The 25,783-nt window shown below is 36.3% G+C and overlaps 1 protein-coding gene across 1 annotated transcript in view; it reads left to right on the forward strand.

Annotated features, from left to right (window-relative positions):
- The window catches only part of LOC123311131 (putative dipeptidase CPSG_01350), a 249,916-nt gene that overhangs the window by 16,911 nt on the left and 207,222 nt on the right, over positions 1-25,783 (forward strand). The window contains exon 2 of the mRNA XM_044894921.1: positions 18,523-19,241. Coding sequence (XP_044750856.1) covers positions 18,526-19,241 — 716 coding nt within the window. The 5' untranslated portion in view covers positions 18,523-18,525. The remainder of the gene's footprint in view (positions 1-18,522; positions 19,242-25,783) is intronic.

The raw sequence follows: 25,783 nt of genomic DNA on the forward strand, positions 1-25,783 counted from the left end.
TTTCAGGGGGTGAAGGCCTGCAAACACTACTACCTACACCATGTCATTGTGCAATGAACATTTTACTGCAAGTCGATTGAGAACTGTTCATCCACGTAAATTGTTGTATGCAGGAAGCATACCTTGCTTGAAGGGCCAATTTAGGAGAAATTATGACTTTTATACGTCCATTCAAAGATTTTCAATTGCTAATCCTTCAATATATTCAGAAATGCAAAGGTTTTATTGATTTAGTTCTGGGTATCGAGTGATTGTCAAATTTCTATCAAAGTTCTATGAAACCTGCTGTGAGTGTTCTGTTCATTCATTAATCAATTCGTGTACTGTGTCATGAAGAGGCCATATCATAAAGAAATTATAAAGAAACTCTACTGACGGGCTAATATACAGGTCTTGTCTACCTCAGTGAAGTTTTTTTTTTAGTTGGGGTTCTGAAAATTCTGTAAATAATACGTAAGTAACTGAAATGAGTATGCTATGATGGTATGTTGAATATTTTTGTTCATATAAATTTCTGATATGAATTGTACAAATTCATCAGAGGTTATTAATTCAAAACAACGTATTGAACAGGAATAACACCTTTGACGTATAGCAGATCACCATATACATACTTACATATGTGTCCTGGTCAAAGCTCTATCCGTTGTCCATAATTTCAAATTTTTGTGAATTTTTTTATAAATTGCAAAAAAAATATAGCACATCCGACAGCGTGTTTCATTGATATCAATTGATTCCGAACAATGTTCAGATGAAAACTAACATTCTGATCACAAAACAAAACTATATTTTTGTTTTGTCGCTGATGTTTGTTTTATGGTCTCAACAAAGTCGATATTGGAATTCAAAACAAGGAATAGAATTCGAATTTCGCGCCCCTCAATTATAAAACAGGAAACTGTTACCAAACAGGTTTTCTGTATTGACCGTACGTTTTCAGCGCCATCTCATTGTCAAATGTGTTTTCACTGGCTAATATGTAGTCGGTTTTTAGTACTAGAGATATGAGGGCGTTTCCTATCTTTCTACTCTAATCTTTGGTCTAAAATGTGAAGGATTTTTCGATCTTAAAATGACACGTTCCAGTAACAGAGTTCAGAACTAGCCCCTAATCGACTGCAGCTTATAATAAGCAGTTGGATATTTGCTCTCTGAAGCCATCAAGGTGCAGATTACATATTTCGATGTTGGTATTTTCTGCTTGAGGCAATGGAAAGGACGGATACCGCAGCTTGAAGCCATGCGATCTCTCTCCCTGAGGGGCTTCAGATCTGCCGCATAGATATTTCGATCGAGTGGTTCGTTTCCCAGAACTTAGAGCAGATATTATTGATGGAGAGAAATCGGAATTCGACAGACGTACCGGCAATATCGCTCGAAATTTATTGGAAATTCACGGAGTTTTCGGAATTCAATACGAGGTTTTGCCGAGTGTACAGGGAAACGAAAATCAGGCCAAATTAGGCGCCTTTTTTCATGCAGGTTTGGATTAGAGATTTTTGGAGAAATTCCTTTCTAAAGGAGCAATTTTTTGTAGGAGTAAATTCACTGATATCTTTGGGAGGAACTTCCGAAAGAAAGAAGAGTGAAGTAATGTCACCTAATTGATTTTACGAATGTAGAATGAGTCATTCGGGGCAACTCTGCGCACTTTTGCCTTTCAAGCCATACCCTGTTTCGAATGTTGAAGCTAGGAGAATTTAAAAATTTTCATAAGCTAGAGAATTTTCTTATCTATAAAAAAACATCAAGAGGTAAACAAACAAAAATGTTTTTTTTTTCGCAAAAAAAAATTCAATTGTGAAAGTCGAGTGCGTTCACATGCCCCGTATTGCGGGTAAGTGTGCGCACCCTCACGGAGTAAGTGAACACAGTGCTTAGAGAACCACACAATCAAAACAAATTACAAAATAATGTCATCAAAATGTTACAATATTAGAGAAATGCTGTTTATTGTCAATACAGAAGCGCCTTTTTACAAGCACTGCATGATTGTTCGTGCCACCATTCCTGGTGAACACAACACTTGATACATTCCCCTGTTGGTGGCTCTTCACATTTTTCTGAACAAATAGGACAATATTGATCGAGTCTTAACCAAGAAAATCAACAATATCATAATTTATTCCTCACTGAACTAATGCCCATATAGTGAATGTAAGCGCACACTTACCCGCGCACACTTTCCCCAGTAAGCCAAAATTTGAATTGACGTTCTTATAGAGTTGAGCAGCTAAGAGAACCTAAAATTTTTTATTATATATTTAGATTAATATGCGCATGATCGAATGAAATATTGATTAACACTGTCGGACTCGGAACTTGGACCTGGCACAATTTGCGGAGATGCTAAAAATTAACAAGAAAACTAGTGAATTTGATTGATTGCAAATAAAAAGTTAACGAAACGTCGCACGGCGCACTCCTATGAAAAACTAATTTGGCGATTCTGCGCCCTTGCTTCACCCAAATGAACTCCTCTTTCATTCATCATTGCATAGTCGAGATATACGTAGGTACTGCGCACACTTACCCTCTGCGCTCAGTTACCCCGAATGACTCTATTGTTCAAAAGTTCAATTTTATCAAAGTCCTTCGGAAAATGATTGATTTTTAGAAATGAGAGAAGAACGAATGACACACATGTTTTAGTATGGCTTCATGCAGAGTTCCTGAAAACTAAGACTTTATGGTGGGTTTACTCATGGTTCCTGAGACCTGAAAAATGAACCGTTCTCATTGACAGACGGTGATCACGTGAACGCAATACGCCAATGAGATTCTCCCTTTCTCAAGTCTTGGTCTTAGGAACTCTGCATTAACCCACCATAAAAAGTTTGATGTTATCAACGTCCTTTGGAAAATTAATAATTTTTGAAGTTGAGAATTCCTTCTTTCTAAGATTTTAGTTCTTAGGAACTAGGTTCCTTCATTGGTTCAGCTAATCCCAAAGATTCCACTGAATTCATCAAATACATCGCGAATATTCATATATAAAATAACAAAATCTCATCCATTAATGTCGGATATGCTTTAACAGCTTATCAGGAAAATTATAATTCATTTAAATGCCTCACATTTCTGACAAAAAAAAAGTAGGTAGTTCAAAAGGTGGGCGAACCACATTATGAATATCTATCCAAATTCAGTCACGTTGAAAGCAAGCGTTTCATGGTACAACACCGTTCCTCATATCAACGTTTCATTGAATGTTTTGAGCTAGCTCAACCGAGAATGCAATCAAATACCTCTACAGCCAATTAATGGAACTTTCAGATAGGCGTTGCCGGGGCAGCCAGGCGGGGGTATTCGCATTTGTTTCGCTTTTGCTGCGGATTCATCAGGATTCGTTCATTTTTAATCATTCCACTAGATGCGACGTGCGTTTCTATGGATGGAAAGCCAGAAATCTATTTTGATTAGGTGGAATGGAGAATTATTGAATGAAAGAGACTATAATTGCTCTATTAACGATTTCTGCAGCCAGATTTAGGATCAAGAATGAATGCAGAATATTATAGTACGAGGATATATTGAAAAATTCAAATATTTCATTACTCAACATATTCTCCACTTAATTGGATACATTTATTACAGCGAACTTGCAACCTCTCTAGACCTTTCAAAAAAAATGTTTCTTTTTGCTCTGCAAACCAGACCTCCACATCTTTTATAACCTCCTTGTTGGAAGAAAATTTACGACCTTTTAAACTTTTTTTCAGTTGAGGAAAGAGATGATAGTCGGATGAAGCTAAATCTGGTGAATGAGAGGGGGTGTTCTAGTAATTCAAACCCTAAATCACGAATTTTTTGCATGGCAACATGAAATTTGTTTGAAGGGGCGTTGTCCTGCAAAAACAAAACACCTTTTAATAGCTTTCCGCATCTTTTCTCTTCATTTTTTTCCCGTAGAGTGGTCAGTAATGTCGAATAGTAATCTCCGGTTATTGTTCTACCCTTATCCAAAAAATCAATCATGATTACTCCATGGCAATCCCAAAAAACTGAAGCAAGGACTTTTTCAGCAGATTTTTGGACACGAAACTTCTTAGGTCTTGGAGAACCAGAGTGTCATAATTCCATCGATTGTTGCTTTGTTTCTAGATCGTAGAAATGTACCGAAGTCTCAATCATAGTAACAATTCGGTTAAAGAAGTTCTACCCTTGCACGCTTTTGATCAACATTCAAACATTTGGGATTCATTTTGCAGCAATTTTTCTCTCATGTTCAAATTGACTTGAACTCTATAATGAAAGCGTTCGTATGAAATATTCAGTGCTTCAGATATCCGTCTAAGCCCAATTCGACGGTCTGATAAAATCATGTCATGAACTTCATCGATAGTTTCGGGGACTGACACAGAAACTGGCCTTCCCGTTCGGTCATCATCTTCAATGGAAAATTTACCTCCATTGAAGCTTGCAATCCAATTTTTCACGGTCGCATACGAAGGACATTGATCACCAAGGGTATGTAGCATATATTCGTAAATCTGCTTACCTCTTAACCCTTTTAAATACAGGTACTTCATGATGGCTCGATACTCCAATTTTTAGATTTTCACAATTTCGGTGGACATCTTCTTTCTTTTAATTTATTGCGTAATTCTGGTTTACTTTTTTGACCTAAACTTTCACATTGACACTCCTAATGAGTTATTGTTCGTTGCTATGGTAACGCAATATTTTTTTTATGCATGGAACTGGTCTAGGCTAACTAGATATCAATACATCCTCGTATTTCGAACACTATGACCGGAAAAGATGGTAAATTCAAAAACTATTATAGTTTTTTTGTGCTACCGAAATGAAGATATTAATTCATTAATTTTACCTAGGTTTAACAGGGCGATGGTCCAAACCTTCAAGATTTTCATTTATAATTTTTTTTACTCTGCTGATTCGTTTTTACTTTCAATATGTATCTATGTATATGTAGATATATCTGTTAGATGTGGTCAATGTCCTGTAATAGGGCCTAAAGCCTTTTTGAACAATAAAAGATTTATTTATAAACGTGTATACAAACTTGAATAAGCCTTCATTCACTCGAATACATATCACGAATATCAAAGTTCTTTTGTGGATTTAGAGGATTATTGTGGAAGAATCCATCGAACGATGTTATAATAGGTGTTGGGTGCTGGGGTAATGATTGAAGGACGAATAATATTGACTGCCCATGTATACTTGTCGGTCAACCGACCAACTATTTTTCAGAGATGTTTTCTCTTATTTTCATCGCCATTCCTAGAAACCAAAAGTCTCTCGACAATAAAACGTCTCCAGTTCAGCCTTCAGGAGCATCCAGGTCTATAAAAATCTCCATAAATCTTTGTTGTATTGAATATCACGGCAGCTTCTCCAGAACACCTCCCGCTGAAAGATGGATCCATATGAAAAATCACATGTTTATGCCGAGCGGAAACCGGGAGCGCTTTGAATAAATTCTTGTATAAATAATGCATTCGCATAATATCCGCATGAGGAGGCACATAAAGCGTATGGTTTTTGGCTTGGAAGTAATAGAAAAATTGGAAGGGAAAACATAAGATATATCCGGATAGAGACGGATTGGTTCGCTATCCGGAATTGTTTGAATTCCAGGAACATGCGGGGGAAAATAAAAATAACAAATCATAACGTGTTTCCCCATGTCAGTCGTTGAAAATATTGGGAACAACATTCCTACGGTTCTATTCAGTTCTGATCCCAAATCTACAATTTTTGTTGTAGATTTTCATCTTATTTCTTTGATATACACTGGGTGAGTTTTTGACTCGTACAAATATTTCAACAGTAGATTCTTGAGGTCAAAAGATACACTTTTTTTATACCATTTTTTCCGATTCGGCCCTGATAAGAAGATATAGCCATTTTAAGTTTTCATAATGAGTTATGACATCCCTGGAGAAACAAAATTCCCTTCAGAATAACAAGCTGAATATATGACACTACCCATCTGTGGATCTTTTAAACAGAGTTGCATTCAGCCAAATTACCCAATTTTCCGGAATCATAGATATTTTTCATTTTTGACCTTCAAATTACTCGAAAAAGTCGCATTGTACGAGAAAATATGAAGAATACTTTTATTTAACAAAACGTACAAATGTACAAATATTCATTAGATAGAATCCAACTTAGTTTCAAAAGATGGGTTCATTAAATTTTCTGTATTTTTATGGTACTTAATAGTCATAATGAGGGAACTTTAAAAACGTAGGTGATGTATTTTGTTCGAAAAAGATTCATCGAATGAATGAAAACTATATTCCGAAATTCATTTCATTCGATAAAACCGTTTGTGAGAACTAAAAATAACATTTTTTATGGTTTTTCATCAGCCTGTATCTTTTAAATCGAGTCGGAAAAAAATGTAAAAGAAAAAAAAATTTTTCTTTTGACCTCAAAAATCTACTGTTAAAATATTCGTGCGAGTCAAAGACTCACCCTGTATATATGATACGTTGAAAATACAGTACGTATACATATACCTACATAGACATTCAATGCACACCTAAATTTGATATCGAGTCTAGAAATCAGTTTAGTATTATGATAACGCCTGAAACTATTATTATTTATTATTATAAATATTCCTAAATATAAAAATTTTTGTTCTATTTGTTATATACAGGGTATCTGTAAACAAATGCGAAGGACTTAGGGAGATGGTTCCTCGATGAGGATGAGGGGTAGTTCCTATAAAATTTTTTCGAAATCGTCCTCCCTTCCAAGATACAGCCTTTGGAAGGCGATGACGAGTTGGCAGTTTTTGATTTATTTTAGGGGTCCTAAAAAACATTGAGTCATAAACTATGACACAATTTTTTTAGATCTCATAACCTTATTATTAGGGGTTGAAAATAACAACATGTATTTTGGCAAGAGGTAATCGTTTTATGGAACACTTATACGATGAAATGGAATGAGCAGTGATCAGAACTACTTGTAAGTTTTTATTTATTCCGAGAAGAGTATCGACTGAATCGAAATTTTGCCTTTTTTTTCCAGAATTGAATGGAAAACCATAGGAGAATTTTATTTTTCGAAAATCTATCCTACGAAAACAATTTTTGAAGGAATATCATAAGGAGTTCTTATTTTCAACCCCTAATAATTAAGTTATGACATATAAAAATGAGTAACATCTACTTAGTGCTTCATATTATGTATAGTTTTATGACTCACTGTGTTTTAGAACCCGTAAAAAAATTAAAAACTGTCAACTCGCCATCGCCTTCCAAAGGCTGTATCTTGGAAGGAAGGTCGATTTCGAAAAAAATTTATAGGGACTACCCCTGCTTATTTCAATCGAGGAATCATCTCCCTAAGTCTTTCGCATTTGTTTACAGACACTCTGTATATATCTTCTATTTTCTACCTCTCAGCCCGTTTATTTTTCCCTCTGTAATGATCTCCTAACTCTTCTACTCTTCTGGGGTACCTACAGGAAAATATATCCCCAAAAAAAGTTTTAGAATAATGAAGAAATCTGGAAAATCAGTGGCAAAATCTGATGATAGCACAATAGACCTAATATTTAAAACAATCCACAATATACCGTTTGAATCCATTGTCGACAAAATGTGATGGAATGCATTTGAACAGTTTGTTCTATCAGATTTCCGATAAAAAATAAAGTATCCTTGAGATCAACCCAGATTATATGGCTTCATTTTCGATACAAAATGATAATTGCCTTCTTCGACTATTCATCATCTCCATCATCGATTCCTCTCGGCGAAGTACGTACTATATTACATCGAGAAACCTTCAGAAACGAACTCTCTCATTATGGCCATACGTCCGATGTATACATTCAGCCACACGCAGAGTATAAAACGAGTCTTTTTCCATTGAAAGCATTCCCTTTTCACCCCGAGGTGCGAAATTCCCTCCTCGTTACCACCATCCCGAAGCAGTGCAGCGATTCCTTTATCCACAAGGACCACTCACCCCAGAATCGAGGACCTCGTCCTGAAACTTGAGGGCTATGGCTTTAATTTCTCGATTTCGTGCCAAAGGGCACTTTGGATCGGTCGTTACGTTCCCCGCCGAACGATGAGCAAACTGGTGTGTTACTGGTTACAATTTCATTGCGCCCACCTTCGCGCCCGGGCGCAATCGAGGGTCCCTCTAATGTGCGACCATTTCAGCGATAAAATGCTGAAAATTTCATATTTTGTTATGCATTCAAGTTTTATAGAATTACATTTCGAGAAACAAGAAGAAACCTCTTCGCAGATAACGTTTTTTTAAAAACCGCTAAAAATATTCTATTCGAGAAAAAAGAAATCATAACAACCCTTCTACCTAAATAAATTCATCAACATATATCTGACCTAACCAACCTTGCAAAGATCGAAAAATTATACTTCCTTCAAATTACTGTCTCCTTATTAATTATTCTTCGGATTCTCGACCTTAATTAATTAAATATACTGCTTCACAAAAGTTAAGTTCAACAATTTTGAGACCGTTTCGAAAGTTTTGATTTCGATTATTATTTTTCTGCCTCAATATAATGAAGATTGAAGCTTTATCCTTTTCAATGTATTTCTTAGCATTTACCATCGCACTTTCGCGAATTCAGAATGCAGGGTGTATTTGAAGGTGAAGCTTTTTTTTTCAACAGAAGGCAGAACTGGTTAAAATGAAGCATTTTACCAAAAATCAGCTAGGTATACAAAACTTTCAAAATGACAAAATGGAAAAAAAATTGAAAATAGATCCTAATACGACCCTAGACGGTTTGTTAGCTGAATTATTGCAAAGCAGTAGGAAAAACTTATCTCCTGATTGGACCACGTGGTTTCGTTTAGGATATTGGCTCGTTCGATATTTACGTGGTAATGAAAAAGGAAACTTAGGATTGCCAAATTGCTGTCATTATTTTTTAGTAACATACACGATTTTATGAAATGGCTCATTTCGATCCCAACTGACAGAAGAGACTTAGAACCCAAGTGTAAAAAATAGAATAATACTTCAAAATCTCACCAATAAAAGTCGTCTAAATTATTCACGAATTTTTTCACAATGGGCATCACAATCTTTTTTTCGAACATTCCAACAATCGTCGTGAAAATTGGATGAAATAGGGAAACATCATAGCACTTTTTCAACATAACTAACATAAGCACTTTCTAGAAACTGCCTCGATTTTCTACATTTTTTTTACCCTAAATTGCACGGTACAACAATTATGATTCTCTCAAAAGTGACCTGATGCATCTAATCCGATGAACTTGGTACTGAAACATTCATTGTCCAGCCATATGTTTATGTTTTGTCTCGTTTTTGCGATGCCGGAGTCACCTTCCACAGTCCCGTACTTGAAATTTAATGAAATTTTGTCGAACTTCTAGGGGTTGTATCTCAGCCGAGATCTCAGCCATCTTGGATATTTCATAGAGACAATTTTTGGTTGAACGACTTATTTTGATGAGTTCTACCTTCTGTCAAAAAAACAGCCCCACCTTTGAAAAAACTATGTAAATAAACATATCGATGTAACTGCATCTGTACCTGTAGAGTAATTTTCACTATGAATACGTTTAAGAAAAGAGTATTAGTGGAATGAACCACAAAATAATATAAATGACCTACAAATTCCATAACCTTCTTGTCGACGAAGGCTCCACCATTACTTTTTGATTCTCGAATTGGAACACCATCGAACATGGATCCTTTTTTTCCATTCCATTTTGTGTTATACCTTGTAATCATAATTATGTGCCCGGAATGAACGGGGTTCAGATAGGAATTTAATCTGGACTGAATGAAGCTCGGACTGGAAGTGGAATGAGGGATTCATATTCGGTTTCGCATTGACGTGGGAAAGCCAACAATAAATAGATGGGTATTGGAATTGAAATATTCAATATTATTGCGGCGAAAATATGAATTAATGAGCGTTGGTGTCGGTATTCTGACTTTGAGCAACGATGAAAATGGAACTGTAAGAAAACAATAGGGCTGTGCATTACTCGGAATTTCAATATGTTATATCCTATAGAAATAGCCATTGTTAGATAATATAAATGATCATTAATTCTTGTGAATATTTCAGTCATTAGCCCTTTCCATAATTTTTGATTCAATCCAAATGACTACTATATGAACCTTGTTAATTAACAAGGTTCATATATTAATTAATATCAATCGATAATTAAAGCTCGTCCTGGCTGACCCTATCAAAGTTTGTTAGAGTTCTCTCAGTCTACAACAAAACTGGAATGAAGGGTAAAAATTATTCATAGAGGAACATAACATTTAATAAGTCAACTGGAAAACTGCAATATTAAGGAACATACAAAATACAAAATGAGTGATTTTTAAAATGAGTTTCGCATAAAAAATACATCGAAATTCAGCCATATGAATATGTTATCTGTGTTTGCACAGCCTGATTGATCAATTTTGTTTTCTTCGAATAATTGCAAGAACTCTTAATTGTCCCCTAAAAACACATTATCTTCGGTACTTACTTTTGTCTCCCCTAAAAATTGTCTTTGAAGTTTGGAATGAGCAACAGTTGGATTTCTTCATGCTGAAAAAGCGGTCCTTTTCCTTGGATGTTACCCTCCAGCGATATCTTTTGCGTCGGTTCTTAGGTTTCGTAATTCAATGAATTATTCAGAGGTCTTTTGAGCACATACCTGCTATACTACATCAGTCTTTTCCCTCTGCTTATTTGATTATCGCGCAATAGCTATTTTTTCTGATTTATTCGAAAATATTCGCTATATTAATTTACGATACATTCACACTAAGTCAAATTCGACTTAGTGTGAATGTATGACTTATCATGGAGGGATGGTTCGCTTATTAGAAAGAATGTTGTCAGATAGAAGGTTTTTGTTGATGATAATAGTATTAAGAGGAGTTTATAGCACGGGACTTTCTCGCCATCCATATAAGTGCTGTCCACTAAAACGGTGTAGACTCCTCTTATTTTCAAAACTTTGAATAGAAGTCTTCCATAGGGATCAGTTTTAGCAACTTCCCTTTTCAATTCATATCTGTGTGATGCCCCTACTTCGGAGAAATTTATTATTATATATGATGATGATGATATAGCCCTCGCATAACGTCATTCTAATTTTAGATGTATAGAGAATAATCTACCTACAGATTTAGAAATTTTGAAGAATTAGGTATCTACTTTTCCAAGTGGTGTTTACGTCTTAAAACCGAAATTAAACCGAGGTAACTTCAATCCAAAATATGATAGGAGTTATGTAAGCTGGATTCCTCGCTAAATTTAAAAGCCCATTTGCGTCTGAAGTTGGAAACTAGGAATGATATCCCGCATAAACAAGCTGGTACTTCATGGGATGCTGTAAGCCCTCAGGGTCCAACTCTTTTCTTGATTAATATACAGAGTGAGTCTTTGACTGTACAAATATTTAAACAGTATAGATTCTTGAGGTCGAAAGAAACCCTTTTTTTCCTAAACCATTTTTTCTGATTTTATCCTGACAAAATCATATAGCCATTTTAAGCTTTCATAATGAGCTGTGCCACCCTGGAAAAACAAAATGACCTTCAGAATAACCAGCTAAACCTATGACACTACACATCTGTGGATCTTTTATATAGAGTTATATTCAGCGAAAGTACCCAATTTTCCGAATATTAAAGATACACTAATTTTTGAAATACTCAAAAACGGCACATTATACGAGGAAATATGAAGATACTTTTATTTTATAAAACGTTCAAATATTCATTAGTAGCGTCCAACTTAGTTTCAAGAGTTGGGTTCTTTGAATTTTTGGTATTTTTATGATACACAATGGTGATAATGAGAAAACAGGAAGAAGTGGGTGATATATTGTGTTCGAAAAAGATTAATCAAATAAATGAAAAAATATATTTCGAAATTCATATCATTCGATAAAACCGTTTGTGAGATAGATCTCAAAATAACATTTTTCATGGTTTTTCAACAGCCTGTATCTTTTAAACCGAGCCGATTAGAAAAAAATGGTAAGTCCTTTTGACTTCAAGAATCCACTGTTGAAATATTTGTACTAGTTAAAGATTCACCCTGTTTAAGGGACAAGGATCATGGAAGACGTGCATATGGAAGCATATATTTTCGATTTCTCACAGCTGCCCGAGAAGTCAATTCCTTAATGGAGTACTTATACATTATATTTGTAACACGTGGTAATTTAAACATTGAATATACCCGATCTTCAATTGACATTGCGACTAGAATCGCAAAAAAATTATTTTGTACGGGTTCACTGTATATTTATCTGAATGATAAAAAATTTTGAAGGATATATTTTTCCGCCCTATAAATGTGTCTAAGGCTTGTTTACCGGTAGTCCTTCCACTCCTTTTTAGATGGACCCTTCAGGGCCAATCGGATCCGTCACTGGCACCTGAAATACACTCGAAACCTCATTCGAACTGAAGGACAACCTCACATCCCCCCAATAAACACCCTATTCAGCTCCGAGACCTCGAAACGCAGAGCCGAATTCCTATAAAATTCCGACGCCCCGCGCCAAACTTCATTTATCAAACTCAACGAGGGTAATTTCCTGCTCCTTGGATGATATTGCGGATTTACGGCTTCGCTCTCAAAACTTCAAGAATCGATATTATCAGTAGGAGAGAGCCTGTGAAATTTCATGGGGATGGATGGAGCCTCGGTCGGTGCTGCTGCAACTTGCCAAAATAATTATAAGTTTTCTGCAATCGAATTCGGTGTTTTTTCCGTCGCCATCCTGATTGCGGAAGCGAAATTGCGAAAGTTTTTAATTGCGTATGATTACGGGGAGTGCGGAATATTGAAGTATTATTGAAGTTTTATTGGTGCTTTCTGTTATTCCCACGCATCAACGGGATCGGACACGGTTTTATGGAAATCGGGAAATGAATAGGCAAGTGGTAATCTCGGAATTATGTAAATACATTCAAAAACATACCTGGCGAACATTCCAGGCCATTGGACAAAAATGCCAGAGTGTGAAATAGTATGGCAGGAACTCGCTTCAATACGCATAATAATACTGGCATATAACTCTCACTGGAATAAAAAAAAGTACTAACGTATCTGACCAACACATAAAATCGTTGTTTTTTCATTGTATGTAACAAAAATGGGACATTTACCCCATAGCTTCAGTGGAAACCACTGTAGCCTCTGAACTTCTAGTCATAATGCCATGAAATTTTAACGATTACTGTTGAAGGTCATTAGTCCCAGAAATAACGTAGATATATCAAAAATATGCCGTCAATCTACTTTATTTATTATCATTCAAAGACATCAATTTCACTTCTTAAGAGGGGTCTACACCGTTTTAGTGGTCATTTCAAAAAGAGAAAATGAATTTCTTACGTCAGAAAGCACTAATTTATATGGTGTTTTTATTATAGTTTAATTCAATCAGTTCGTCATCTCGGAAAGTCAGAAAAATTTTTATTAGTCAAACGGAAAAAAATATAAATTTTTTTTTTTCATTGCAGAACAAATATTCATTCATGTTATTAACTTTTCGATGTGAGATCATCTCTTCTATGAATTTCCACATGAAAAAATTTCTCGAAAAGTCTCGCCATTGGCTACAATTCGTATCCTGGTGAAATTGAAAAAAGACGTTCGATAAGTGCTGTCATCTTTTCGACAAAAGTAGAGACTATGGTAATATTCGTAACTGCTACTTATCGTTCAAGTGTTCTGGCTACATCAGGTAGTCCTTCTCACTTTACGCCTTATACGGATGGAATAGAAAGTCCCGTAGTATTCCTCTTAATATAGAAAGGTCGCCATGGATTGTTGTCATAACCCATCAGTTACTTTCAATGAATTATCCTCAAATCACCGTTCTGCTGAAATCACTTCTAGTCGTGTGATAATATCTAAATTGTAGATTGTACTGAGACCTAAAGGTCCATCAGAAGCTCTGAGATCAGAACTGTTCCCCCCATCAATAGTGTTCCCCCCTATTTCAAAGTTATAGTGAACTCCAGGATCTGGAATGGCCAGTAAGAGGATCTTATGTCTTTCTTACTAAAAGCTACTCGTCCAAAGCAATTTTGAGTTAGCAAGCGAGAGCGAGAGCACTGTAACCAAGTGATCCTAGGTTTCTTCCCCCTAATCGAAGAATCTGCGCTATTCTCAATAGGTATTTACTCCCTTAAGTGGTATATTTTTGCTAACACTCAGATACTTTTCAAATCTTACAGTTTCTTCTTTGGATTCTCCTAAAACTCTTTCTTGTAATGAGACAACAAATAAGTTCCATTTTTCAGCTTTAACTAATATTAATGTCTCATAATGAAAGCGGATTATGGTGGTTTCTGAGGGTTTATAATAGCTATCAGTCCTCAGTATTTAGGTCTTATCGGTTTAAATTTCATTCAAACTTACTTTGTAGAATTTGTTAGATTATATAATAACTAAGCAGCATTTGCCGGAACTTTAACTGGAAGTTTATGGTTACAATGCTCCATCTATCAAATCATGTAGCGTCATGAATGGTGATTTCAGCGATGAAGATCCTATAGTCAGAAGAAAGAGGTGCTTGTAGAATCATGTGAGCTGAATCAACATCAATTACTGCAATTGAAATCCATAGAAATCATTCAAATGCAAGGCGATAGGCAATTGAGTACCTCATGACTTGCAAACTGAGACGTTGGAAGGCCTTATATCGCAGAAGTCGAAAAAGATATGTTATTATAAATGCTTCTTCCACAAAAATCGAAAATTGGCTCTCAATTTGGATCGCCTCAAAAGACCAGGCTTCTTAGAAAATTACTTATGAGGAGAAAAGAACTAGTAACAGCGATGGAGAAAACACAAAATGTTTATTTTGTTTTGAAATAAATAAATTTTTGACTTGAAAGGCGTTCCTGTTTCTCATCTACTTAGTGTGTTGGGATTCCTTGGTGACCAGAAGTCCAGACTAAACCGACCTTCTAATTTTTGTATATTTCAATGAGTTTTCTTCGGCACTCTCATATCATCTTCAGAGCTCAACGTATTCGAAGTACTTTTACCTAGCGATCCAGTTTCTAGATTCCTTTCAACACATCTTACAAGTTTAATTATCTAATTGAGACTAAAAAAAAACGAAACCTCTATTTCTAATTCAATTCTGATATTTTATATACCTACTCCGAAATCTGCTGGTGTTCGTTATAATGTTGAGATAGACTGAGCAGCTTTCTCTTGATCAATTTACAACCCTATACGCAACACGAATTGTACAGTAGGGCTGCTTCACACCTTGTATTGAATCTGAGTTCACTTTCAACAACGGTGCTCTAAAGTAACGTAACTAGGACAGCTCGAATAAACACAATCGTCACGCTCAGTCCTCTCCGATCGCAGAGAGTTTGTGCCGGTATTTTATCCGAGATCTCTTTCGAATCCGCCCTTGTATTGTTTACCTGAAAGCAGAGATCAAGCCTCGTTGAAGGGGTTCGTATATGTGTAGGCACGTCTACTCCTCGCTTGAAGATGGGACTTTTCAGCATTAATGAAAACGACTCTCTTGTTATACTAGAGGAAAAATTGCCTGTGGCAATCTCACCTAATTTTTTATTTTTCATCCACGATCACCTTGCTGCTTGAGTAAGTGAGGAATTTTTGTTTTTCATCCGATGAAAAAAACGCACCTTTATAAGGCTCTAGCGTCTACCATTTTCCCAGTATTTGTTGTCAGAATTTATGGATCAACAGGATTAAAATTGTTTAATATAAGTCGGATTTCAAGGTAATTTCGTTGTGAAAATGGAAAACGATTATCAGTTGGAGAATTGTTATCATGAGTGGTCACAAGCATTTCAGACATGTATTTCAGCTGCACTGTTCTTCCAATCAAAACAGAAGACTAAAACCTCCCGAAAATTATGTTTGTTCAATACATAATCTAACATATTCAGCATAGTAAAAAAGAATGTTTCTATATGAAATTTAAAAAGATATCAACTGAACGTTATTGACTGATGTCAAACATCCCTGAAACCAACAAAATCAGCTGAAGACATAAATAACAACAATTTTTCCAAAACATGCCGAACTAATTTTACTCCCGCTTTCAGTTTTCGGGCTAAACAACAAATATTCAATTCTGTTTGCAATTTCGCAATGGATTGTAAACTCAAACACCTCCATTCCCCTGGCCGATTCTGAAATTCCCATTTTAACCAAATCTAATGACTTCCTGATGACTCCTAATTGGCTGAAACTTTTGCTCTTACATCTTTCCACCCATTTCAGTTGATCTCCGTTATAGCGGCTGGATGAGTCTTTTATTCCAGGCTTCCAAACTCTAGTGAGATTTACTCAACCTTGTTCAATGCTTAACTTTACGAGCAAAGTTCGGACTCGGAGGGAAGTTCAATGTACATTTGAACGAAATTTAACACCCTTAAGTTATACTGCTTTTCATACTTTCCGAATTGGTTTCCTTCGCATTCGATCTGAAATGTAAAATTTGTACAGATGATGGTGGATTAGGTGTTTGTAAAGTGGCGAATGTTCACTTTCATTAGTTCATTCATATTACTTGAATTGGAAAATTTGGGCATCTTTCTTTTTTCTATCAAGAACGAAAACTCAGCACTGTTAACTATGGGGAAATGCAAGAATGGGGGCATTATATTTCACAGATTAATTCAAGTTTTTCTAAGCTTTTCGGTATGTCCTTTACATTTGCATTACATGAGTGTTGGGTTGGGAGGCTTGATAATGGGCATAAATAAAGAAATGAAACATAGATTGTAGTATGTGAACATCAGATCTGTTTTAATCACGAGATATATCGTTCATAACTTGCCCTCCAGTTCTAATAAACTGTATCTGGGATGGCTTCAAGGAGATAAGTTTCTCAATCCTGCAAGCTTCCCGTCCAAAGGATTAAGATTGTCTCGAGTTTTTTCCTTCTTCTCACAGATTTTGACTTGTCAGTTTCTGATAGACCTATACTCCTTCGTTCCTTCCTGAGGCCGGCTTCAAGGAATCCAGTAAGGAGGTATGGCATATTCAGATCAAATTCTTTTTAAATCTCGCATACTGTCAGATGTACATTTCTGATAGTTTCTTTCCAGGTTCATTTTCACACATCTTCCGATTACACATATTTCGGCCTGTAAGACACTTGGACAGCGTACAAGAGATGGTCAGTATTTGGTTCCAGCCATATGTACCTACTCCAGCGCCAGCCCCTATCATAGTTTCAGAACCTTCTCTATAACCTTCTCCACCCAATATTGTTAATCCATCTGATAGTTGTGACAAATACTCGAACGTGTGGGGCCGCCCTTAGGCATCAAAAACTACAAAATGGCGAATGCGCATCTCTAGTCACGTCTTGGTTTTATACTGTAAGAAAGATGTTCAAGAATTACACTTCAAACATTATCTATATGAATGAAAATAAACTAAATTGTGTTCAAGAATATCTTCTAGTAATTCAAAACCTAAATTACGAATTTTTTGCAAGGCAACATGAGATTTGTGTGCAAGAGCGTTGTCCTGCAAAAACAAAACACCTTTGGATAGCTTTCCGCATCTTTTTTCTTCAATTTTTTCTCGTAGAGTGGTCAGTAATGTCGAATAGTAATCTCCGGTTATTGTTCTACCCTTATTCAAAAAATTAATTATGATTACTCCATGGCAATCCCAAAAAACTGAAGCAAGAACTTTTCCAGCAGATCTTTGGACACGAAACTTTTTACGTCTTAGAGAACCAGAGTGTCGCCATTCCATCGATTGTTGCATTGTTTCTGCATTGTAGAAATGAAAAGTCTCATCCATAATAACAATTTGGTTTAAGAAGTTTTCACGGTTTTCAATTCGCGCACAGATCGAAGGCGAACCTTCTACCCTTGCACGTTTTTGGTCAACATTCAAACATTTAGGGATCCATTTTGCAGAAATTTTTCTCATGCCCAAATTGACGTGAACTATGGATGAACATGTTTGTATGAAATATTCAGTGCTTCAGATATCCGTTTTAGCCAAATCGACGTTCTGATAAAATCATGTCATGAAATGCATCGATATTTTCGGCGACTGACACAGAAACTGACCTTCCCGATTGATCATCATCTGCAATGGGAATTTAACCTCTTTTAAAGCTTGCAGTTGAATTTTTCACGATCGCATACGAAGGACATTGATCACTAAGGGTATTAAGCATATCTTAGTAAATCTGCTTACCTCTTAACCTTTTTGAATACAGGTATTTGATGATGGCTCGATACTTCAATTTTTCGATTTTCCCAATTTCGGTGCAAGATCTTCTTTCTTTTGATTCATTGCATTACTGTTTTGACCTCAAACTTCACACTGACACTTCTGATGAGATATTGTTCGTTGCCATGGTAACGCAATTTTTTTTTCTGCATGGAACTGGTCTAGGCTGACTAGATATCGATACATCCTCGTACATTTTCCCCAAATAACACGCTCCTAGCATAAGCCTTCCCATAATAACCGATTATTGAAAATTCACTGAAACAAGCCTCTTTTTCCAGACGATGAAAGCCTCAAAATACACCCAGGCCAACAGCCCCATCGACAACGAATACCGAGACTACCAGAACATAGAGGTAACGAGATTCTCCGGCGAGGAACGGAACAAAAACATCGTCAACTATCCGAGGGATGAAATAGCAACCGAAGATACGACGACGCACTGTCACAACGCGAACACCAGCTCCGAATTCCTGCTGAAGAGCAATTATGACCCCTTCAAGACGCCAGAAAACGAACGTTCTCGCTTCGAGGGCAACGCCAACGCGGGCCCCGTCGAAGACCTGGAAATGATGTGCAATTGTGCCATTAAAGACGTTGTGTTTCCGCTGAAAAACAGGTTCCGGGACTCGAACAGCGAGCAGAACTTGGTGTTGAACAGGTCGTTCACCTCAATCCCGAAGCTGGAGAGCGCAAATCTGAGCCAATACAGCCTGGATCGGCGGACAGGTAAATTCCACGGTAACCGGAAGCATATGTATGGTAATGAGCGCGAGTATGGGCAGAAACTTCCGCAGAGATTCCACGACAGGAATGTCATGACGATGAAGAGGATACAGTCGCCGGAGATCATAAACATACACAGAGGGCCGAATAGTTCTATAATTTATGACGGTTATGAAAGTGAACATTGCTCGATGAAGTCGTGTGGTCGAGAAAAAGATGGCGGGTGTGATGATTATGGTTTCCAGAGGCAGAGGAGCTTCAGGGTGCCTTCGAGGTGAGTCATTTGATCTTTTGCGTTGGTCAGTTAGCCTACAAGGCAAGGCGAATGAAGTGTTATCAACTTCAGACTTCAGAGGGTCGCACGCCTCATGACAGCTTTGTCAAAGTTAGCTCATCTTTTTTTTGCTTTGACTGAATAAGGAAACATTCCTTTCGAGGCCAAACTACTTAAGATACCATGCAAATTCTTACTATAGGAGCTACCAAGTGTAACTTTCTATGTTGGAATTAAGTGTAGAAAGTTGAGGGTATCTATAATAAGCTGAGGCTTTGAGCTGAGGAAGAGGGACTTGTTTAGTTGCTCTTGGTGAAAACGGGCATTACTCCCATATTTTGAAACAATTCACTAATTCAGAGACATTTATATTTGAAAGGAAGTTCACTAATCTGCTGAAACAGTATTTAGAAAACCAGGTTTCATACATCATCTATTGATTTCGTCGTTAGCACTTTTTCAGTATGTCTAAATAAACTAAAGAGGACTGTAAGAAGACTTTTTTACACTAACGTTCACCTAACAGTTTACAAGTAAATTTTTTATTTTTTCATTATCTTAGGTACGAATTGAAATGTTTCTGAATATCGGGAAAAGGCATAACCTTTGTGGGAATATAGAGTTGCTCCATACAAACTTTAATGAAAAGATATAGATTCGTCTAGGGCTCTACAGCCACCATAGCCCGCTTCTTTTTCATGATGAGCATTAGTAAAAATTTTAATATCATGATAAATGAAAGGAAAGTCTTCTTCTTGGAAAATAGAAGAATAATGAGTATATAAAAGCATTGAGTAATAAAGGTTTAATACTCAATGATAAAAGTGAGCTTATTGTGGCCTCAGGAAAATGGTTCAACAATTGCGTTTTCTATCTCTGAACCTAAAATACTGACTGGATAATATATTATACTGCATTTCATGTTTAATTATTACGGTGGTGGATCAGTCTGACAAGAGATTCGTTGGTCAGTATTGTTTAGGTTTGTCGTTAAATTCAATTATAAATCCAGTAGTCGTTAACTTCAGTCAGTACCATCCTCTATGAGAGGATAATTCCCTGGTAACCGGAAGCTTATGGCTAGTAATGAGCTTGCGAACTATCAGAAATTCGCGTCGTGATATCACGACAAGGGTATTAGGACGATGAGGAAAATGCAATCACCGAGGATCATAATAAAATACATGAAGATGAAACAGTTTTATGATTTACGATCAGTATAAAGATGAAAGTGGCCTATGCAATAGTTTGGATACGGAAATGATGTAGAGGGAGTGGAATAATAATGGTTTAGTTTTTTACCACCCCCAATATTATTTGGAAGCAGTAGTAGACAATTTTGGTTCACCTTGCTGCAGTAATACTCTTGAAAGGCGAACATATTTATCTTTTAACTAAAATTGCTCGAAAATGGAAGGTTTCTAGATTATGTAAATATAGGGTCTTTCACTTGTGCATATAATTTAACACTAGATTCTTAGCGTCAAAAGAAACATTTTTTTCCTTACTATTTTTTCCGATTCGGCCTAAATAAAAAGGTATAGCCATTTTGAGTTTTCATAATGAGCCATATTCCCTTCATATCAGCTTAACACGCTAAAACTGTAACACTACACATCTGTTGATCTTTTTAACACAGTTGCATTCAGCCAAAGTACCAAATTTTTCAAATTTCACAGATATTTTGTACGAAAGCGCTGGCGGGCCACACAAAAAAAATCCAAATGTATAATTCCGACTTGCTGAGTCAGAATTCTGAGTTACAAGTCGGAATTCCGAATTGCAAGTCACAATTCTGAGTGACAAGTCGGAATTCTGAGTTACAAGTCGGAATTCTGAGTTACAAGTCGGAATTCTGAGATATAAGTCGGACAACACGAAGAAGCGATCGACTTATTGTCACCCTAGAAGAATATATGGATACTACAGATATATTATCATATTATTCCGATTCCCAGTAGGTAACGGCGAACCCCTCAGAAGCTCTGTGAGCTTGTCAGAATCAATAACGTCCGTTAAAACTTTTGAAAGAAAAGAGAAAGGGTAGGCGTAGGTTAAGGGTCCAAATGTGCCTATACATGTCTTAAATGAGACAAATCTGCTCTATAGAGGGCATTTTGCTCACATGATTCGGCAACAATCGAATGCAACAAAGCAAATGTCATTCGACCAATTCTAGCCCCACTACTGTCTTGCATTCAGAATTCTGACTTGTATCTCAGAATTCCGACTTGTAACTCAGAATTCCGACTTGTAACTCAGAATTCCGACTTGCAAGTCGAAATTCCGACTTCTGTCTCAGAATTCCGACTTGTAACTCAGAATTCTGACTTAGAAAGTCGGAATTATACATTTGGATTTTTTTTGTGTGCCCCGCCAGCACTTTCGTATCTGGAAAACTGTTGACGAAAAAATAGATTCTGAAAAGGGCGACTCTCCCCTTGAAAACTACTTTTATTGAATCCGTAGAATAAAAGAAGCTTGAGCAAATAACATCTTGAAATAATACCTAACAGTACCCATTTCAGAAGTTATGTAGGTACAACCAATTAGCCTCAGGCCATATCCGCGGTTTGTAGAACCATTAAAAGCGGTTCATTAGAAAAAAAAAAGATTAGTTCTTAGTGCTCTATCATACCTGGCTGGATTTTTCATAGGCACCTTGAAGATCGAAATCATCCAAATGAAATTAACGTTCATTAAGCATAAAAGTCTTTATTTTAATTTTTGAAAGAGGAAGTCATCAGCGGCAGCCCATTTGCTTTCTGCCTTTCCTCTTTTTACTTGGAACAGCACAACTGTGGGACCAGAGAGAACTGATTTATTATCCCTGTTTTCATGTTGGCATTTTTTGCCACGGCCACAATGCGGACTCCAGGTCCGCCGATTCGGCTGCACCATGTTTAATAAAACAATTTATAAGGATCCGTAACAGCTTTCGGTAATTATAAAAGGAGGTCGGAGATGAAGTCGCCAGCAGTGATGCCTTATTCCGCGCATATTTCATAGCTCGGTGCTTTCAATGGGATATTTTTCGGAACCCCGCTGTCAGTGAAATTGCATTATGGGGCAGAGCAATTCGGCGGAGTAAATCGGGAAATATTCCTCCGGCTCTGCCGTTCCAGACGAGATGAGACCGGCTTTAATGGAAGCGGAACCGGGAGAATGGGAAGGTTGAAGGTGGCGGCTTTTCTTGCGGGTCACACCGAATGCATCTTGCTGGATGGGAATTATGCCTGGTAATCAGCTGGATTCGCCTAGATGGAAATTTTTGTTGGGGCATTGTGAATGCGGTAGTCAGCGTAACCGGGCTTCCTCGAGGAAATATAAGATACAGTAAAACTCCATTTATCGGACACCCACCCCCATAAGGCTCTCTGTTACGTCTGTTTTTCGGAGTTTCCCAAGAATTGTTTTCGTGAATTATAGACGTGATTTCTCGAATTGTTCGTTCTTAATCACAATCTTTGCTGTTACAAAGTGCGTTCAAAATAAAATTTAGAAGGTCGATATCCTGTGCCTAAACGTAATATTAACGTCTGATTTGCGAGTTTGTAGGCAGGAAGGAAGGTTTTTTTCGAGGTAGCCTTCTTTTGTTGTGTAAAAATTATCAGCTAATTATCAATACGATTATTGATAATATAATATAATCATTTATTATTCAATCCCACTTCAGAAATGGAGAGAAAACCAGTTAAAAATATTTCACTGATTTCAGGACCAAGTATCCTATTATTTTTTTGCAGATAGTGTAGATGATCAATCTTTTCAAAATACCTGGTGTTCCGCAATGTGTAAGCGTTTTCCTTAAATCAGGTTTTCGAAGAAGAAAGGGTAGGTCATCCAAAGAAGAGAATCCCAGAGTTGAACTAAAATTTTGCAAGTGTGATGACAGAAGCATCAAACCTCTGTTCGGGTTTTATCTTAACTGGCACGAGTGACTTGATTTCGAAAGAAACATTAATTTTTTTCCATATATATTGACGTCTTATCGAAAAAATTAATATGTTGATTACCCTCGTAAGATGGCCTTCTGGCATTGGTTTCTCGAACAATTCTTTCATTCTATTTCTTAAATACCTGACCATTGTCAGGCAACATCACTTATATTTCAGATTAACATTAAATGTAACTCACGTTAGTGAATTTGAATTGAAATGGTAATTTTAAATTCTCACTTTCGTCACAGTCAGGTATCTTGATTCCAAATATATTTTATTCATTTCATGGATCAAATGCCTGTAAATTGTCGAACTAAAAGTTAAACGGCCAGTGTCATATTCAAACTTACAGTACCTTTAATTTTAAAGCTTTCTTTAGTGTCATTTTGTGTAAGATTTACGTCCAGTTTCATAATCGAATTTAACGCCACTTTAAGGTTTTACCTTTCTTTACTGTCATTTTAAGTAGGGTTAAAGGAAACTATAGAATTAAAGGGACTTTAGATTTGATTATGAAACCGGCCGTAATATTGTTCGAACACAATATATCACCCAGGATTTTCATGTGCCTCATTATGACCATTACGTACCATAAAAATTACAAGATTCAAAGAAACTTACTCTTGAAACTCAGTTGGACACTATCTAATGAATATTTGAACGTTTTGTAAAATAAAAGTATTCTTCATATTTTCGTAAAATAGGCCGTTTTCAAGTTATTTGATATTCAAAAATTAAAAAGTATCTGTGAAATTCGAAAAATTGGTTACTTTGGCTGAATAGAACTGTGTTTAAAAGATCCACAGATGTGTAGTGTCACAGATTCAGCTTATTAAGTTCTTGCACCACTAAAACAAACCAGTAGGCAGATGACCTAATTTTTTTCTGAGAAATAATGAAAGAATTTTCATATATTAAAATATCTCTTGCCCTTTTAATTTCTTTAGCGAAAATTGGAGAAAAAGTTTTTCGACATAAGCCCATGCCATGTATTTTCACGAAATCATTTATGTACTTCTTTCCGACAAGGAATCACTTCCAGCATTTTTGCCGAATTCTGGAACACAGTAAGTTCATTCTGAATAATAATATAGGAGGAAAATAACTTAGTTGGCACATATAAGGTAAGAAAAATAATATAAGTTTCAAAAGGATGTACGTGTGGTCACTGTGGGTCTTTCGATAAGAGAACCACCTTCAAATAAACTTCAATATCCTTGAGTCTTACAGAATAATTACTGCTTATAGTTTCAGGATCTGAAATGAGTGCAAATCCTATTATTTCACAAGAAAAACCAATTGATATTGAAAATGATGTTTCTGATTCGATAACTCACTGATTTTTTCGTTTGTTTACATCAATTATTGAAAAATTTCGTCAAAACATCGTAAGCCTTGTGATATTTTGGCAAAAATTGGTCGATATAAGGAGGATTCATTGCAACAGGAGCTCTTGATTATTCAAGAGACACAGATTTTCCAAACACAACAATATAAAGACCACCCAAATACGTATCCAAACTCATTTCGGCTATAGGCTTGGTGATTTTTCGTTTACAGTTTCTCAACTGGTTAAAATTCATAGTGGCAAAGAGCAAGATATCACGAAGTACTGGCATGAACTTCCAAGTTAGGCAATTTATCGGTGTAACTTTCATCGTTAACTTTTTTGGGAAGCAACAGCTGTTAGCCAGAAACTATGAAAGAATTTTGTTATGCGTCTTTATGAGAATTCCAAAACATTTTATGATTTTTCTCTACAAGTTCACCGAACGAAATCCAATCGTGAAGTTTGAAATACGAAATTAATTAATTGCGTACCGAATCAGTTGAAACTCCGCTTCACAAGCACCGAAAAGTTTCAGGAAAAATCTCGTCATAAAAGACCTAGAAATAATTATTTCGAACTCTAAACGTTAATTGCTACCCACTTTTCACCCTGAAACAACAGAAGAAGAATGTTGCACCTCATTACAAGCTTGCTGAGGGTTAATTCCATTCTTTTCCTTCCCTCAATTCGATTTTGGGAACCGTGAAAATTAAAACCAAGGGAATGTACTTATTATTTCGTTTTTTTTCTTCACTGGCTGAATCCCTCAAGAATAGTATTATTAATTCGGAATGGAGACCACCCCTGTGGACTCGAATCAAGATTGGATTTGGTTTGCTGGAAATTAGTTTCAATGCGCAGGCCATTAAATTGTCATCAAGCATATAACTGACTGTCTCGACATTTCAGTCGATGTAATCCAGCTTAATGGAGAATCAATTCATTCGACTGAACACTCCTGAAATAACGAAGATGGGGAAATTCAGACGTTGAAAGATCAATTGTTGTTGGAAGACAATGAGATGAAATATATATGCTGCACGTGTTTGGCAGCTACTCATTCGATTGAAGTTTTGTGAATAATTGCTTCACTTATCCCACATAATACGTGAATCAGAATGTTTTTGATTTGGAAGGATAATGATTTCGTCCAGTATTGACCTTTCAAACGTAGTAGTGTGCTGAACAACTTTTTGTTCACATGCAGCATTTGTTCCTGTTCCGTAAAATACAGAGTGATGTACATGAAACATACTGAGTAGAATAGTTGT

Source organism: Coccinella septempunctata, chromosome 4, assembly GCF_907165205.1.
Source record: "Coccinella septempunctata chromosome 4, icCocSept1.1, whole genome shotgun sequence".
Lineage (NCBI taxonomy): Eukaryota > Metazoa > Arthropoda > Insecta > Coleoptera > Coccinellidae > Coccinella > Coccinella septempunctata.